Below are 19,517 nucleotides of genomic sequence, written 5' to 3'. Positions count from 1 at the left end.
GAAGAATACAAATTGGCAAGTTGTTAAATAAACTATAAATTAAGAAAAAAGGAAGCCGGTCTAAAGGACTGTGAACATGATGCTACTGGGTTGGTGTAAAACCATTCCCACCCTGTCTGGTCCACATGTGACTCTAGATCCACCAGTATGATCAGATCTTCAGGGGCCATTGGGGATGGACAATAAATGCCAGCATTACCAGTGATGCTGACTTCCTGTGACTGAGTAAAAGTAAGAAAAATCTAGATGAAATTGCCAAATCAGGATTATCCTAATTTCTTTATTGGATGTTATGAAGCCACAAGGCACACTAAAATAAGTATATGTAGAAAATGCTTAAGATATTCAGCAGGTCAGGCGGCATCTGTAGAAGGAGAAACAGAGGCTTGAGGTTGATGAAAAAGTTATAAATTCCGACAGAGTGGCGCAGCTTGTAGAGCAGCTGCCTCTCAGCTCCTACAACATGTGTTCAATCCTGACCTCCAGTGCTGTCTTTGAGGAGTTTGTATATTCTCCCTGTGAGTGTGCAGGTTTCTTCCAGGTGCTCCAGTTTCCTTCCAGAGCCCAAAAATGTGCAGGACGGTGGGTCAATTGGTTACTGTAAATTGGTGAAGATCATTGTCCCATTTGTCTCAGATGCAAAGGGGCAAGGGTATGAAACAGTTCCATTAGAGTACTATACGTGTGGTGCAATCAGGTAAGGAAGATAAGATATTTATTTATTTGCTACCTGTAGATCGAAACACACAGTGAAATGCGTCCTTTTGCGTTACTGAGAATGTGCTGGGGGCAGCCCGCAACTGTCGCCACTCTTCCGGCGCCAACATAGCATGCCCACAGCTCCTAACCTGTATATCTTTGGAACGTGGGAGGAAACCAGAGCACCTGGACCCAGCGACCTGGGTTCAACTCCTTACAGACAGCGGCTGGAATTGAACCCAGATCGCTGGTTCTGTAATAGCGTTACACTAACCGCTACACTACCGCCGGTACATGTGGGAACAGGAATGTTGAACGGCATCCATTGCACCCCTGAAGAGGATAAGGAGAGCAGATTTAAGGGCACCTTTTTGAATGAAACTGAAACCATACACATTAGTCTTGATACTGCACTGTAGGTCTGTTGACATCCACTTTCTCTTGAGGCCGAGCAATATGATGTTGGGCAACTCTGCATAGGGGACACTCTGAGTTATGGGAGGTAAACTGTTGTTGTTGTGTCAGTGGAGACAAGATGGGTCCAGTTGTGGCAAGGAGCATGCAGGTGCAATCATGGGCAGAGCAACACAAAAGGCGCTGGAGTAACTCAGCGGGTCAGGAAGCATCTATGGAGGGAAATGGACAGTCAATGTTTTGGATCGAGGCCCTTCATCTGGACTGGAGAGAAAGGGGGAGATAGCCAGTATAAAAAGGTGGAGGGAAGGGGTGGAACAAGAGCTGGCTGGTGATAGGTGGATCCAGGTGAGGGGGGGTGATAGGCAGGTGAGGGAGGGGGGAAGAGTGGGAATGATGTCAAAAGCTGGGAGGTGAAAGGTGGAAGTGACAAAGGGCTGAAGATGATGGAATCTGATCGGAGAGGAAGGTGGAGCCTGGAATAAACAAGGGGGAGGTGGGAAGGGGAACCAGTGGGAGGAGTGTGTGGGCGATGGGCAGATGGAGAGGGAGAGGATGGGGGAGGGGAAAGACATAGGGTGATGGGGACCAGTTGGATCAGAAGGAAAGAGTAAAAAAAAGAAAAAAAGAAGGTGAAATAGGGAAAAAAGGACAGAGGGGGAATGGTTATTGGAAGTTTGAGAGTTTGACGTTCATGCTGCCAGGTTGGAGACTGCCCAGGCAGAATACGAGACGTTGTCACTCTAAATTTTGTTTTCCTCTAAATTCCTCTCAATGACCTGGCAGTGGAGGAAGCCGTGGACAGACATGTCGGTGTGGGAATGGGAAGTGGAATTGAAATGGCTGGCCACTGGGAGATCCTGGTTGGTACGGTGGATGGGGCGAAGGTGCCCGATGAAGCGGTCCCCCAATCTGTGTCCGGGGTCACCAATGTTGAGGAGGCCGCACCAGGAGCACCGGATGCAATAAATAACACCGTTGGATTCACATGTGAAGGACTGCCTCACCTGGAAGGACTGTTTAGTGCCCTGAATGGTGGTGAGGGAGGAGGTGTAGGGGCAGGTGTAGCACTTTGCATGGTTACAGGAGCGATTGCCTGGGGAGGGAGGGGGATCGATGGGGAGGGATGAGTGGATGAGGGAGTCACAGAGAGAGAGAGTGATCCCTATGGAAAGTGGAGAGGGGATGGGAGGGGAAGATGTGCCTGGTGGTAGGGTCCTGTTGTAGGTGGCGGAAGTCACGAAGTTGGATGTGTGGGCTGATGGGGTGGTAGGTGAGGACAAGGGAAACTCTATCCCTGTACTGCCTGGGGGGGATGGGGGGAGGGCAGAAGTGCGGGAAATAGAGGAGGTGTGGGTGAGCTCACCATCAATTGCAGTGGGGCGGGGGGGAGCCCCATTTCCTGAAAAAGGTGGACATCTTGGATGTCCTGGAGTGGAAGGCCTCAAAATGAGAACAGATGCAGCGGAGATGGAGGAACTGAGAAAAGGGAACCATTACAATGGAATTTGATGGCAGTCCATCTTGAAGAAGAACGTGAAGCTTGGGTTAAAAGGTAAGGTGGGCAGCTGAATGCAGAAAAAGCCAAATAGTGGGAAAACACATACAAAAGTCGAGTAGAAGGGAGATTGACTAAAAAAAAGTCAAATTATATAGAGTGCAGGACTGTGGTGAAACCACATAGTAGTGAATGGGAATATAATATCCCCAGAAGTGGGTTGGTAATGGGAGTTGGCAATGTTAACAAAGAATGCACCTTCTGTGACATGGAGAACAGGGCATTAAGAGCATTCTTTGAAAACCAGGGGGTTGCAGTGTTGTCTGTTCAGATGTCCGCCAGCAAGGCCTGGGAACTTACTTGTTTCACTGCAGGTCAGCAAGTGAAGTAAATATCGCACTATCATGGCAGTGAGATACTAGGACAGATGATGTTTATTATTGAAATGTCTACACGAGCCACCAAGAAACAAGCCTGCAAAGAAAGGTAACGAGTAATCCAGAAAGTTCCACCAGGGTGAGATGGCCCAGAAGGACAGTCCATTCTGCTTAGTCTGAGCATAAAAGTGTCATTTGGACAGTGATTTAGCATTTTTAGGGCAATAGGTACATTCATAACCCTTGATAATCAGTTCAGAGGCAGAATCTGTAATCTGTTTGGATAAAGTTCAGAGTTGGAGTAGCAGGATGTTGGCTGTGCCGTTACAGATGCCCACAGATAGGATGGTGAGTGTAAGTCTCAGTACAGGGGGCTGTAGCAAGGTCATTTGAATTGCATTTGGTGCAGGTGACATGGCTGGAGAAGATGAGACCATGCATGTTTTGGAAAAGATCTCGGTGCCTTGTTGCTGATAGCATTACTAAATGGCCCGAATCAGGGCAGTTAGGTTGGATACATTAAGTGAGTTGCAAGGTAGAGGAAGTTTGAAAGATCTGAAAGTCCTTTGAGAGGTGTCACAGTGGGCATGGACTTCCTGATATCAGCCAAGTACAGTGTCATCAGAGCGAAAACACAAAGAAAGAGAGAGTGAAAACAGTCATGACAGAATTGTGAGCACTAGAGATATTCAGAAGAAGGAAAGTCAGAAGAGATGAGTTTGTAACTTCAAATCAGGAGAGCGGCAATGAGGAACTACAGGGAATTAGGATGGGAATCAGGATGTGAGTCAGAAATCAAGTGGAGGAGCAAAGATGGAGAACCTTAAGAAACAATCAAGGTAACATTTCTTTCTGTGTTGGTCAGTTTCCCACTCAAAATATTCACAATACACATGATCCATCACAACAGATCTGCAGCCTGTTTTCCATCAGTGACTCATACTTTGTTACTGAAAAAAATGGTTGAATCAATCATAGTGTTACTTTGTTTATAGCATGGGAAAAGGACTCTTGAAAACTATTGAAACTTAGAATCTGTAAAAGATCTGAAGCCTGTTAATAAATAGAAACACAATGGATCAAGAAACAGCTTTATAAACAAGACAGTATCTCATTTGGCAGTGTGTACTTCTGATAATAAATTTGAAAATTATTAATTTCAAAAGATTAACAATTTTCAGATCCAAGATCAACCTGTAAAGATTTTGGACATCTATGCAATAACTCTTTTTGGCAACACTTATATGTTATCCTCCAGTTATATGCCTCCCTTTGAACTTTACACTCTTCCAACTCTTGTCCCTTATAAACCAACAGGGTTATTTTCTTTCCATCAGCAACCCTGTCAAGCTCAGGGTCACTTCTTTCAAATTTGTGTATAGCGTTTGGTGCTCACAATGTAGCCTACTCTGCATGAGAGATACCAGCAACAGACTGGATGTCTGCTTTGTGGAGCACCTGAATTCAGTCCATAGGGGCAATCGTGAACCTCCTGCATTGTTATAACAAGGTCCAATGTAAGCTTGAGGAACAGCACGTTGTCTTCTGCCTGAGCATATTGCAGCCTTTGGTACTCAATATTGAATTCAACAACTTCAGATAACTTGCTTTCTCTATTTGTATCAGAACTGGCCAACTCTGCTCTATGGGCATCTATTTGTGATATTGTTCAGTTTTTCTCTCTCCACCACCAGCACCCGACCAGCTGGGCATTTTCTACAGCTGTGCATTTCAGTTTTACATTCCCTTTCTTACATCTCCTTTGGCTTGATGTTAGTTTTATCTGAGTACACACCTGAGGCATCTTTTCCTACAATAAATGTGGAATAAAAAGCAGTTCATTTCCCCTCTAATTCTGGCCTCTTGCAGATCCCTAAGTTGAATCACTCCCTTACTAGTTAGCATAGCTTCAGCTGCCCGGTCTAACTGCTGAAATTCTTTCCATAAAATCTCTCTCTTATCTATTACAATATTACTTAAAATCTGCTTCCTGTACCAAGTGTTTCATTATCTGTCCTGATATCATCTTTTGTGGCTTAATGTCAATCTTTTTATTTGGTAATGCTCCTGTGGAACTCCCTGGGATATTTTACTACATTGAGGACTACGTAGATTCAATGTGATAGTATTTAACTCCTGAACTTTGTTTTTGTTGTGAATTTGTTTTGTTAATCATCCAGTTGTTTACCTTATTCGAAATGGAATTGATTAATTGTTTAAGACCAACTGTAGCCATTCATGTGCCAAAACCAAATTTACAAGATTAGTTTTTCAATATGGTATAAAGCATTTTTGTAACCTTCACATTTTACTTAATTCTCCACTATTCTCAAATTCTTACTTTAGGATATTTGCCACCAATAGTCTAAAATAATCCTTTTTGAAATTATATATAAATAAAAAATGATCAGTGGGTATGTTGATTTTGCTCAGAGGGTGCTCCCTTGTGGTGAAATGTTGCCAATACACTAAAGGTGACAGGACAGCTGAGACGTGCAAACACACCTTATGACTCAAACATCAGTTAGTGTCAGCTAGAGGCTTGTTTGAATCTTCAGCATGGGTAACTGGCCAGTTAAGTTTCAATTGCAATGGATGTAACATTTCATTAGTCTTGATTGTGAGCTTTCAGCATGAAGGACTCATGAATTTCCCTGATATTGGGAGCTACTGCATATTGACATCATGCAAGTAGCATAAACATGTGAGCAGCACAAAAACATGTATATGTTTCTTAGCAGCTAGGTAATTAGATAATTTACTAGGTTTAAAAGAAAAATGATTTATCTTACCTTCTTGTGCCTCCTATACTTTGAGTCAATATATTTGCATCTGTCAAGATTGCCAGCTGCAGATGGATGAATAAGAGCCAGAATTAATCACCAGTCAGGATAAGATTACACTTTACACATCACAGCACCCCAACAATAAACCACTGAACCACTGCTCTATTCTCACTCTTTAAAGCACGATCTGCAAATAAACTACAGTATTATTAACCATTGAGTATGAGGGTTATCTACTAAGTCCTCACCTGTAGGGGAGAGGACTGTTGTAAAGATGTCCAAATGGTCATTGTTACAGCTGTAAACCTGGTGCATTTCTAGTTACTGCGTCTGTAATGATAGCAAGTGGTGGCTGAGTTATGTACACTTGAAGTGAAGAGGCTTCATCCAGCCATTCCTGCTTATCTGGGCCACAGGGACAAAATGCTGAAGTGCACTTGTCCACCATCCCATATTTTTCATTAGAATCCCCATTAGCTCCATCTGTTTTTCTGTGAAGACTAAAGTTCAATTAGGATTAATTAATTACCTCTAACTCAAAGATAAAGATTTTGGTAACAGTCATTTAATTTACTTTAAAAATCATATAGAAATATACATATCAAATGAAAAAAAGTCAAATAAGAGACATATCAATAAAAGTATTCTGTCTGGTCTGTTATTTTCAACATTTACTGCTTATATTTCAGAATTCCAGCATTTTGCTTTTCCTCATCCTGAATATACTTTTTATAGAAATCTCCCCTCTGAAAAAGGCAACAATTCTCACTAAATAACTTTTGATACATATGCAAATATAATTTACCATGGACGTGCTAGCCCAAGGTATTTGTTTACCACTAGGTAAATTCAATGGTCTGTGTTCAGCAGCGAGAATAATATTACGTATTCTGCAAGTATAAATTCTCATCACAAAACAAAGAACATACATAGGGTAATAGATATTACCAAATTTGGATTATATAATAATTAGTATTATTTATTGATTATGATAACCTAGGTTACTCTTCCTCATGGTTAATTTCGTGATTAATTTCACCTTTATTCATTATGAAATTATCAGATGAACTTTGTTGAAGATTGTTGATCTGCTGATAATGTTACACTCAATACTCTAAAGAACAACTATAAGTGCAAGGCCAGCTGCATAGTGCATGTAAATAAAACCATTAACAGTAGCTCTGGTCAGTTTGTGATCCTGTGCATCACAGGAGGAGATTTAGCAGCTTGAGTATTCTTAACAGATGGGACAACGTTAACTGAAATGCAGATTTTTTTTGTCCTTCCATTGTACAAATGACAAGTAAGTCAAAAGGAACTCCTTTGCACAGAAGCTTTAAAATTAAATGCAGGGCAGTGTGATTTATCTTTAATAATGTCAATTAAGTTTGAAGTTAAATGAGTTGTTAAATTGCATGTGTTAATGAAAAGGATAAATTCATGTTTTAACATAATGTTGAATTGGGCCCTTTGCTTAGACCAATTTAACTGCTTAAGTGCTGTGAGTAATTGTAGCTAGATTATCCTCAATCTGGACTTTTCTAAGTGTTTGCAACAACATTGTAAACAGTTAATATGTGAATTAAAATAATTATTTAACCAATTATCTAGAATGTTGTTTACATTACTTTTACTTTATATTCTATTTTATTAATGTAAAAAACTATTAATTCAATAGTACTATAAGTCAACAATTTATATTAGTGTAACCAGTCTGTTAACAAGTGTATTATGTAACAATTATATATCATGCATTCTGGAGCACTTGTGTTTCCTGGCAATTCAATATATTTGTATTACCATAAACAATTGCAGTGTACTGAATATAAAAATACTGGCAACTAAATGTGTTTGTGCAGACATTAATTTCTGTCTCAAATACATAAGTACTTGCATTAACAATGAAAACAACACTCAGAAAATAAAACATGCTATATGTTAAAAAATTGAGAAAATAGTGTATCTAGGAGGGTCACAAAATGTGTAATAAAAAAGCCACAATGCTTTCATTTTGCTGCAAAGGCAAACCAAGCTTTTAACAAAAGACCAATAATGCTGTGCACAGCAAAATTTTGCAAGAATTTCTTAATGAACGGATTAATGCAGGAACAAGCATCACTGTCTAATATGTGCAGATATATCAAAATAATACATGGTGGAAAACATCACTGATTCCTGAAGACAACATTTTCTTTCCCTCAAAATAAAATGGGGATCATGAGTATGAAAAGAATTACACCTTTGTTCAGTCAACAGGATGTCTTCTGATTACTTCGATAATGATACTGATTAGTTTAACCAATGTTACAAGAAACAAAATAGATATTTTAAACATGTTTGTGTAACTATAACGCTTAGTACAGTTCTGGACAGTGTTCTTCTACAACTTGAATCACATTAAACAAATATATTTATTTTATTGCCTCCCTGTGAACTGGGAAATAATAAGTGGATCTCAGTTTAAGGGCAGTGCAAAATTATTTAGCAAAACTTTTACCTTCAGAGGGAATTACCCTTCGAGTCATAACTTCAAGAGTAGGCATTAAAATATAATATTACCATTTATGTAGTGGGGGAAGATGTGAGGAGATATTTGATAGGGAGACCATGCTTTCAAAGACATAGAAGTTGATTTTTTGTTTATCCTTCATGCTCCACTTGTTTCTGTTTCTGATACAATATGCAAGATTATAATCTTATATAGAAATCTTTTCCATCTAATTGCTACCTAATATTTATCACATTTCTGTTCATTCAGACCTGGTGCAGAGGTTGGATGCTACCTTTTGAAGCACTGTGGTATTCCAACTGGTAAGTGAAAGTCTCAGTGTGGTCCCTGGCTCCTGGGTCCACTGGACTCGAAGCTCACAGGATAGGTGGAACCCACAGTTGCTGACAGTCGAAGTGAATGCTGAGGCATTAAATAATGGGAAAGATTTTGAAAATGAGGATTTCTAGCCATTTGTGGAAGTTATCATTTCTTTTTCCACTTGATATTTCAAGAGTTTTTCTTCTGGTTGTCTTGATTTTTTTTTGCTTTCCTTTCTCTTTATTGGGAATGGTGAGATTTCTATAGCGCTTTTGAGCAGACATGCCTGAAAAGACAGGGATAATCACAGAGAAATGCTAGGTCATTCAGGCTCTGGAAAATATGTACTGTGAACCCCATCCCACATTCTGCACCCTCTGTTGCATGGTGACATGACATTTTTACATTGTTATTTTTGTGACATTGGTAAATGCATTTTTATTATCCATCTGTAGTTGCTCTGATAATCCATGATTTAACAAAATGTGGGACAGGCTTGAGGAGTTGTTGATGTGCCCCAAGAAAGTGATAGATGTAGCAGTGCAGGAAACTTTCTTTCCTTAAGGAATCTGCTCTCAGTTGCCTGCTGGCTTTCGTCCAGTCTCTGAGTGCCTGACTAACCATTATGCTGGATAGTTCTTTTGTTTTGAGCAGAAGCAATTTAACTGGATTCTTAGGGCCAGTGATTTAAACTTGAGATAGGACATGGGGTTCTGGAGCTTTAACTCCATTGATACAAATTATGTTCTTGCTATGTTATACACAAAGCCAAACTGCTTCTTTGTTCTGAGAAAAGCATCCACAAAAGATGAAATCTAATGCAGTGAAGAGTTCTTGAACCTATTCAGTTCATTGGAGCCGCATGGAGACACAAGAGACTGCAGATGCTGGAATCTGGAGCAACAAACAATCTGCTGGAGGAATACAGTGGGTTGAGCAGCATCTGTGGGAGGAAGGGAATTGTCAACGTTTTGGGTTGAAACCCTGAAGCAGGTCCTGGTGCAGGGTTTTGATCTGAAATGTTGACAATTCCTTTCCTCCCAGAGTTGCTGCTTGACCTGCTGAGTTCCTCCAGCAGATTGTTTGTTGCTTCAGTTCCTTAAAGCAGTGGCCATGGGAGGGCTGGTCTTTATGATAGATTATTGGTTGTCATTGTTTTTGAGTAGCCTGCATTGAGTGATACTGTCCACCAAGTATCGTGTGACTGGCCCATTAGGGATCAAAGGGGCAATCAGTGTGTGGAGCCAGAGAGCTTGGGTGGGATCTTAAATGAAAACTTTTCATCTGTATTCACTGAGGAGAAAGAATTGTAGTTGGAGATTTCATTCAGAATGGTGACATAAAGCATGTTAAGATTAAAAAGGGGAGGGGGAGGGGAATTAAAAGTTTAAGTGGATGTAAAAGTGGATAAATACCCAGGGCCTGACAGATGTATCCCAGCCTACAATGGGAGGCAAGGGAGGAGACTGCTGGGCCCCAGATCTTCACTTGCATCATTTTGAAACATCATTCCTTGTGCTCTCTGACCTACAATAAATGCTGATTTGGCAAAGCCTTGATTTCAAAGTATTTGTTTTCAAAATGCACTTTTACTCCAGTAATTTCTGCTCTGAGTTATCTGTGTTTTTCCAATTCTAGCCTCTTGTGCACCCCCAATTTAAATCGCTTTATTATTGGTGACTGTGCCAATGTACAAACCTCTGGGATTTCCAGCATAAACCTAACTGTTTTGCTACTTCTCTTCTTTAAAACCCTGCTTAAAAACACTTTTGGTAACCTCTCTCCTTAACCCTTCATGTGGCTGGGTGACAAATATTATTTATTAATGTCCTGTGAATTGTCTTAGGGTAGTGTACCACATTAAACATGCTATAAATGCATGCTGAAAACTGAAAGCCTTTCCACCATCTCCATGGCACATCAGGAATCTGATGGAGCTCCTTCCACTTGACTGGATGAATGCACCGCCAGCAGCACTTGACACCATTGGCACCTTGCCCAAGACTCTAACAGTTCATTCTCTTCAGCATTGTCATACTGTGGCTGCACTGTGCCATTGAACTCCAGGAGCTCTTCCCAAACCTACAACCTCAACCATAAAGAGGCCAAGGCCAACAGGTGCATGGGAATACCATCTACAAGCTTCTCTCTAAGTTGCACATCATCTTGTGTTGTTTCATCCAATTATGGAACTTCCTCCCCAACAATCTATGGGAATACCTTCACCAGGAGTCCGACAGTTGAAGGAGCTCAACACCAGCTCCTTAGGGGCAATTCAGAGCGGGCAATAAATGTGGGGCCGACCCTTAAAGGTAAATTCTTGGAAAAGAATGTTTGGTGGTGTTTAAAGGTTGGCACAGTAGCATAGCTAGTGGAGCTGCACCTCATAGCTCCATCAACCCAGGTTCAATACTGACATCTGCTGCTGTCTATATGGAGTTTGCACATCCTCCCTTTGATCATGTGGATTTCCCCAGGTTCTCCGGTTTTCCCTCACATCCCAAAGACAAGCGAGTCAGTAGGTCAATTGGCTATTATAGATTACCCCTAGTGTGTAGGCGAGTGATAGAATCAGAGACGGGGGAATGTGAGGAGAACCAGCTGTAAGGGAGGTTTGTTGGGGAACGGGATTGATCTGAGCAGGCACAGTCCCCATGGACTGAAATAGTCTCCTTTTATGTCACTTGGAAATGGACAGAAACTTACCAACAATAAGTCCTGGAAGGGAATATTTTATTTCTTCTGAAATAAATAGTTTAAAAACAATCACACAAAATACTCAAAGCTATAAATGGCAGTGTAAGCAGATGATGATCATTAATGAAGCGGAACGGTGCTTGCGTGGCCCCATTTGACGCGGCCGCAGGAACCGCGGGTCAGGCCGGACGAATTACTGTGGGGACGGGTGGGTTTGCTGACGTGTGTGCGCGCCGGCTGGTTGTGTCCCCCGGATCCCTCTCTCCCGTTGACGATGCGCGGCTCCGTTCTCTCGGTGCTCAGCCGCTTCTTCCAGGAGTACGCGGCCGGCACTCCCCTCAAGCTGAAGCTGCTCGACTCGTATCTGCTGTACATGGCGCTGAGCGGCGCCGCCCAGTTCCTGTACTGCGCGCTGGTCGGCACCTTCCCCTTCAACTCGTTCCTGTCCGGGTTCATCGCCTGTGTGGGCGCCTTCGTGCTGGCGGGTGAGGCCCGGGGAAGGGGGGTGGGGTGGGGCTAAGGGGAGGGGGAGGGGGGTAAGGGGAGAGGGTGGGGTTAAGGGGTAATGGGGTGGGATTGGAAGGGGGTGGAGTAGGGGTGGGAGGAGCTGGGGGCAGAATAAAAGAAATGGCAAAGGAGGGGAGAATCTGGATTGTGGGGGAGGATGGCTGTCGCTGCTGGTGGTGACTGGCGTAATAAGGATTGAGAGAAGTGTTGGGGCAATGATACTGCTTTGTTTGATACATCATAGAGCAATACAGCGCAGATACAGGCCCTTCAGCCCAATTCATGCTGACCACGGTGCCCACCCAACTAGTTCCAATTTCCTGCGTTCGGCCCGCCCATATCCCTCCAAGCCCCGCCCTCCATGTACCTATGTAAGTGCTTCCTAAATGTTACTTTTGTACCTGCCTGAACCACTTCCTCTGGCAGCTCATTCCAAATACTCACCACCCTCTGCGTGAAAAAATTGCCCCTCTCATCCTAAATCTATACCCCCAAGATTTGAACTCCCCTACCCTGGGGAAAAGACTGTTGCCATCCACCTAATCAATGGCTCTCATAATTTTAAACACTTCTTTAAGGTTACCCCTCATTCTCTTGTGTTCTAAGGAATAAAGACCTAGCCTGGCCGACCTCTCCCTGTAACTCAGGCCATCTAGTCCTGGCAACATCCTTGTAAGTCTTTCCAGCTTAACCATGACTTTCCTACAATGGGGTAGAAAAACTGTACGCAGTACTTCAAGTGTGGCCTCACCAATGACTTGTACAACTGTAATATAATGTCCCAACTTCTTTAAATGCCCTGACTGATGAAGGCCAGTGTGCTAAATGCCCTTTTCACCATTCTGTCTACCTGTGATGCTGCTTTGAACAAACTATGCTCTTGTAATCCTAGGTCCTTCTGTTCCATTACACTCCCTAGTGCCCCACCATTCATAGTACAAGTCTTACGCTGGTTTGACTTTCCAAAACGCATTACCTCACACTTGTCTGTATTGAAATCCATTTGCCACTCCTAACTTCCCACTTCCCTAACTGATCAAGATCCCCCTGTAATCTACGATAACCTTCTTCACTATCAACAACACCTAATTTCGTGTCATCTGCAGACTTACTGATCAAGCCTTGTACATTTACATCCAAATCATTTACATATATAACAAATAACAAGGGTCCCAATACCGACTCCTGTGGCACACTGCTAGTCACGGTCTCCATTCTGAGAAACGATCTTCAATCACCACCCTCTGCTTCCTACCTCCGAGCCAATTTTGAATTTGTCTAACTAGCTCTCCCTGGATTCCATGGGACCTAACCTTCCAGATCAGCCTACCATGCGGGACCTTGTTGAAGGCCTTGCTAAAGTCCAAATAGACAATATTCACTGCCCTAGCCTCATCTACCCTCTTCAAAAAAAACTCTAAAAGATATGTCAAACATGACTTTCCACGCACAAAGCCATGCCCACTCCTCCTGATCAGACTTTGTCTATCCAACTGCTGGTAGATTCTGTCCCTCAGAATTCCCTCCAGTAACTTCCCTGGCTGAATCATTCCTGTCACTGAGAATGATCCTGTGGTAGTCCCATTGGATTATCATGGATTCAAGATGAATCAAGGAGCAAGATGAATTTTATGTGGGCAGCCAAATTTGAGGAAGATATTCCACAGTAGCTCCTGAATGATGGAGTCTAAGGCTTTGGTGAGGTCAAAAGAGGCTATGTACTGTGGCTGGTGCTGCTTCCAACATTTTGCTTGGAGTTGTCATGGCATTGCCCCAACAATTTGTCAAACTTTTTTGCTGCAGTGTTACATTTTACTACCAGCAAACTTCTTTGAGTAAAGCTAATCTTCATATATAATAGGAAGCTATCCAACTTGCAATGACTACATTCCAAAACCAAGTTTACCCAAACTTCAGTATTCAAGCATTTAAGCATTCTCAGAAGTTGAGTTCCAGGCAATTGTCAGTGCATTCAGAAGCATCTGAGAGGATGGGCCTTGCACTCAATATTCACAAAGCAACAGTCCACCACCAGTCTGCCTTTGCTGCTCTATACTGTGTCCTCTGCCAATAAAGGTTCAATGCAAGACATTGGCAAATGTAAACCACTTCCCAAATCTCAGAGCCACCTCTTAGTGAAGGCAGACATCGATGACTAAATTTACTGGCACAGCCTTTGATTGAGGAAAAATGTACTTGAAGGTCAAGACCTCCAGACCTGATATATAATTTATGGTCTGTACAGCAGTGATCCCTGCCTTCCTATGTGCTTCTGAGACCTGGACCATTAACAGTAGGCATCTCAAGGCACTGGAAAAATACCACCAATGCTGCCTTTTCAAAATCATCAAATTCATTGGAAGGGCAAGTGAACCAATATCAGTGTCCTCTCCTAATTTCCCCAGTATTGGGGTGCTATTTACACTGTTATTTTGGGCACGGCATATCAATTACTTGCCTAACTTCAGACACTCTTTTATGAGCTCTCTTGTGGGAAGAGATTCCCAGGCATATGGAGGAAAAGATTCAAGGATATGCTCAAATCTTCCTGAAGAATTGGAACAACCCCACTGATACCTGGGAATACCTGGCCCATGATTGTTCATAGTGGTGAAGGAGCATCTGAAATGGTATTGAGAACGTCAAGGTCGTGCATCAGGAGCACATCGAGGCCCTGCCTAAGTAATGAAGGAGCAGGCCACCTCACAACATATCTAGTCCCATCAGCCACTACCTGCTCCACTCATGGAAGAGTCTGATTTCTACATCGGACCTCGTTATCTATTTCAAAACCCACAAAACAGGAACAGAAGTAAGTCATCCTCTATCCCAAGTGACTGGCCAGGAAAAAGGAACGATGTGGCCTGTGATGTGCAATTGTAAAAACATCGGATTTAATTGATAGGAGTTATTATCCTACCTTTAAACTTCTTGGGCCATCATTTGACAACTCATTAATTATGCTGAATATGTGTTTGATGAAATGGGTGTTGTATTCTTAATAATTGCCGCTCAGTGAGGTTGGTGTAAGTTGCACAGTGGACATGGTTTAGAGTTTGTGACCAAAACTCAGTTTAATATTTCTACTTTGTGCATTGTTTGTTGTTGGAACCCTGCAGTGCTTTCTTCTAATTGCTTACTCTCTTGGTTTCTCTCTGCCACTGCAGTTTGCTTGCGGATACAGATCAACCCTCAGAACAAAGGCGATTTCATTGGCATTTCACCAGAGCGGGCATTTGCTGACTTCCTCTTCGCCAGCACCATCCTTCACTTGGTGGTGATCAACTTCATAGGCTAAATGTATGTATGATGAGTGGAGGAATTGCTTTTGAACTCAAATTTTCTTTGTCTTTATATTAAATGATCTAATGTGCTGGGAATAGTAGATCTTTGCAAAGCTAGTTAGTGAGAGTAAAGGAATTAACTTTCTTTGGCCTCTGATTCTGTTCATGTTTTCAGTTCTGAAATGTACATCAATGGTAAAACAATTGAATAGAGTTTTTTATACTGTAAGTTATGATCTGAGAAATACTGATTGAAAAGTATTGGAAGCTTATTCAGCAGACTAGTGGGACTAATTGTATAACTCATATGAAGAGCCAAACTACTCATGATGTTAATAGGTTCTATGAATGTGGCTAGTCTCGGTCTCAGCCCCATCCCAGCTGATACTGATTAAACAATGGTACTCTGTTTACTACATGTCTGAGTTAGATAATTGAAGGCATTGATAATTTGATATTATTCTAAGATTAACATTGAGAAAGTGTAGAGGGAAATGCTGAGAGTTTTCAATTTTACAAAGTAACGTGTTACCCTGATTATGATTTTCTTGGGTAATTTGGAATCACTTGTTTTAATGTAACAAAATCCTTTGTCTTTGTTTGACATTAAATTCCTGTGGTGATGAAGGCAGATAGGTTCCTTTGTGCAGTGTAGCTGTTGAAAAAAAATGGTTTTGGCTGCCAAAATCACAAGTAGTGATATATTTCAGAGTATTATGCCTGTACACTGGGATGGGGGGTGAGAACTTGGATATTCTTGCAGACATATTGTGCAGCAGTTGGTTTAGCTTCTTGTAAGGCCATTCTCCAGTGATGGCTCAAAAAGTGAAGTAATGAGGGTGGGATAAATAACTAAAATAGTAAACTATCCTTGTGTTGCATTGGAACGTTTTATGTCAGAGAGTTATATTTGGGAAAGTTGAGCCATATCATAATATCTGAAGCATTGATTCTCTATAACTGGACTCTTAGTTTGTGAGTAGTGTGTTTTTTTTCCTCCAAGAGTTTGTGGGATATGGGTAAAGCAGAATTGTCCATTGCTAGGGCATTAAAAACCAATCAGGCAAAACAAAGATTTATTTTTAATATGGTACCTCTGGAGGTTCTAAAATACTTAACCCTTTGAAAGTAAAACTGTCTTTAATTACTGTCAAAGTAATACCAGAAACATGATAGAAACTTTGTACACAGAAATGTAGTGACTAGGCTAGGTACTGATAATGGGTAACTGATAAATACCAGTTAGGAACTTGTTGCTCTTTGAAAAGTGCTATAGGCCCTTGTGTGCATCAGGGAGGGTAGATGGGTTTTGGCATAACTTCTTCTTAAAGACAGTGTGCCACTGGCAGATGAACCAGGTTTTCTGAGAAAATCAGTGTTCCTATTGGGTCTAGTCCACAAAATAACAAGTTTTAAAGATTCAATTTCAGAAGGTACAATTGAGATTTGAAACATGACTGAGTTGCCAATCCAGTACCACATACAAAACCATCATCCACTGAAATCTTTATTCTTGGTGTAAGTGTTTATCTCTCATAGGGACTTCAAATAAAATTCTCAAGAAAACAGTCATTTTGAGTGATGAAAACTAAATGTGTTGTTTCCCCAGTGAAGGGGCACTGAACTGTTTCCAATACTGTACAGCAACCTTGTTGAGGGGGGAATTTAAGGTATATTAACAGAATTAGATGGGGGCATTGGTCGGCATTGAACATATGATCGGGAGCATGAGTAGGTCACTCAGACCCTCAAGCCAGCTCTGCCTTTTAATTACGTCATGGCTGATCTGACTCTTTTTCTTTTTGCAGCCGTGCAGCAGGAATAATGTAACCCCAGCAGATTGGAGCCCATGTTGGTGCTGCATTGGATCAGTTTGAATTTTGTTTACAAATTTTGTTTCATTCCGTATATGTATTAAACAAAATAAAAAAAAGTCTTTTACAAAATGGTTGTTTACCTCTTTATTAATAAATGGAGAGTTAAGGTGGATTTGAAGTGGATCACAGTTAGAAAGCTAATTGAATATTAACCAGTTGTTGAATTTGCCAATTTTTTTTAGTCCACAATGAGTTCTGTTTTGTCATAGGGTATTGAGGTTGCCAACTGGGATAAGATCCCTAATTTTGGCACTATGTCATTTTGGTGAGGCAATATTGACTTAGTTTCACTTACTAAGAAACCACTTGTAACAGTTACTCAACAACAAACATGTTAGGCACTTAACCATTTTGGTGGGGTAGGGGCAGACTGACTTAAAAAGAAAGTTGTATTTGTTTTTAAGTTACAAACAGGCAAAACTTTTTTGCCCAAGAAGGTTGCATACACTCCTATCCAGAGAGCATAGCACAATCTGGTAAAACTCTGCAAATGTCTAAAATATGTTACAAATGCAAACCTTTTCTAAAAAAACTACTTTATATGGTGGCTTTCAAAGCCTTGAAGTTTCAAAGCTTTACATCCTACGAAGCATTAATGAAGTATATTCATTTATAACATATAAGTCCAACAGCCAACTAGTGGTCTTTTAGATAGCACCTCTTACAGTGGTCCTTCAGTATTATTGTAGAATTGATACAGTACAACAGCAATGTAAATTGGTTTATTATCCTCACATGTAGTGAGGTACAGTGAATAACTTTGTTTTGCATGCCATACATGCAGATCATTATACTGGTGCATTGAGATAGTACAAGGGAAAATAATAACAAAATGCAGAATAAGGTGTTACAGTTACAGAGAAAGTGCAGTGCTGGCAGACAATAAGGTGCAAGGCCATAATAAGGTAGACTGTGAGGTCAAGAGTCCATCTTATCTTACTAGGGAACCATTCAATAGCCTGATAACAGTGGGATAGAGGCTGTCCTTGAGCCTGTGGTATGTGCTTTCAGGCTTCTATTTTCTGTCTGATGGGAGGGGAAAGGAGAGAAGAGAGATTTGCCAGCATTACTTAAAATCTAATCTTGTTAAATTTAACCTGAGCTCACTGTACTAATGCATCAGTTTTATGAATAACAACAGCATTAAAGTAAGAAAGTTGTTTCCATCTATTTCCATTACTTCATTTTGTACACTACTCTGAAGGCCAATTCAGGTAAGCTGATTTCAGTAAACCTAAATCTTAAAATTAAGGAGATTTTGCAACAAATTGCTGATAAGTTGACCACTTTATTTTTAGATGCCAATGAATTGAAAGAATAAAAATTTCCATCAAATAATTCCTCATCTTTTTTGACTATAGCTTAAAGGTTTTAGTAATCTCAGTTCCATTCAATTTTTTTGGCGGGGTTACAGAACGATTTACCTACTCCTTGGGGGAAAAAAATGAGAACTACAGATCTTGTCGTTATGTGAGGACATAGAATTATGTAGTACAGCACGGAAACATCTGGTGTATGCTAAGAGAAATCATGGTGGAGGGATGGTGCTCATACATCATCCTGACTTGGAAGTATATTTTGTTTCTCTTCATCACTACCTAATGCATCAGGATGGTTGCAGCCATCTTGGAAGGCAGCTCACCACCACCACCTTGAGGTCAATTGGGAATGAGCAGTAAATGCTGTTTTAAATTGCTTTACAACATGCTGGTGGCTGTCCTCAGTGGGAAGCTGGGATTTTGACTCTTTAAGGAATACATAAGGTAGACTACCAATACTTCAAGGACAAATGCATCCAATGGTGCTGTTGGTGCGGTGTGTAGATTGGCAGGTCCACATTGGATCTGATAACTTCCTGGGTTTTGGAGTCGATGTAGAGGACTTCCTCCCTCATATCAAACATTGTGCCACTACATCTCCTAGGTCCTTCTGGATGGTGGGACAAGATGGAGCAGTGTGGTGTTTTTGTTAGACAATTTAGGATTCAACAAATTTGCAATGGGTCTGGAGTTACCTATAGGTCAGACCAAGTAAAGATGTCCTTTGGAGGACATTAGTGAGCCATTTTATGGTTGTCATTGCTGATGCTTAGTTGTGTTATTTTAAGTTCTAGATTATTAACTGATACACAAATGCCATTGTGGGATTTGAATTTGTGACTCTGGATTGTTAGCCCAGGCTTCTGGGTTTCTAATCTGGTAATTTAACCACAGTGCCACTACCCTGACAATTGAAATAAAGGGTAAAGAGACCTTGTTGTATGTAAATGTGGCAATGCTGATTTTCACAGGAAGATCCAAGATTGTCATTATTGACAGTGAGTTTCATTCTTTATTTTGTTTCCTGTGAGGCCCTAATCACCAGCATCCATTGCCCACCTCTATCAGCCATCAGAGGCAATTGGTGACTTTGCTCATTTCCCATTCAAGGGAAAATCTGTCCTGTGGCAGCCCCAGTAGTTAAAGTGGAGATAGTTTAAATCTACTCAATGGTTTGTATACAAAAGACCTGGGATGTCAGATTCTAATAGGCGCAATGATTTGTATATTGTGTGTGTTTGGAATATTAC

General features: G+C 41.2%; 1 protein-coding gene across 1 annotated transcript; it reads left to right on the top strand.

Moving 5' to 3' along the window:
• Positions 1-11,480: 11,480 nt before the first annotated feature.
• dad1 (defender against cell death 1) lies at positions 11,481-17,017 on the top strand. The gene is made up of 3 exons (XM_052023299.1): positions 11,481-11,765; positions 14,955-15,087; positions 16,880-17,017. Exons 1-2 carry the CDS (start codon positions 11,555-11,557, stop codon positions 15,083-15,085), a joined length of 342 nt encoding a protein of 113 aa, XP_051879259.1. The 5' UTR covers positions 11,481-11,554; the 3' UTR covers positions 15,086-15,087; positions 16,880-17,017.
• The last annotated feature ends 2,500 nt before the right edge of the window (positions 17,018-19,517 follow it).

The sequence above is a fragment of the Pristis pectinata genome, chromosome 9, assembly GCF_009764475.1.
Source record: "Pristis pectinata isolate sPriPec2 chromosome 9, sPriPec2.1.pri, whole genome shotgun sequence".
Lineage (NCBI taxonomy): Eukaryota > Metazoa > Chordata > Chondrichthyes > Rhinopristiformes > Pristidae > Pristis > Pristis pectinata.
Note: the sequence above shows the minus strand (reverse complement) of the source record. Positions and strands in the feature narration are given on the sequence as shown.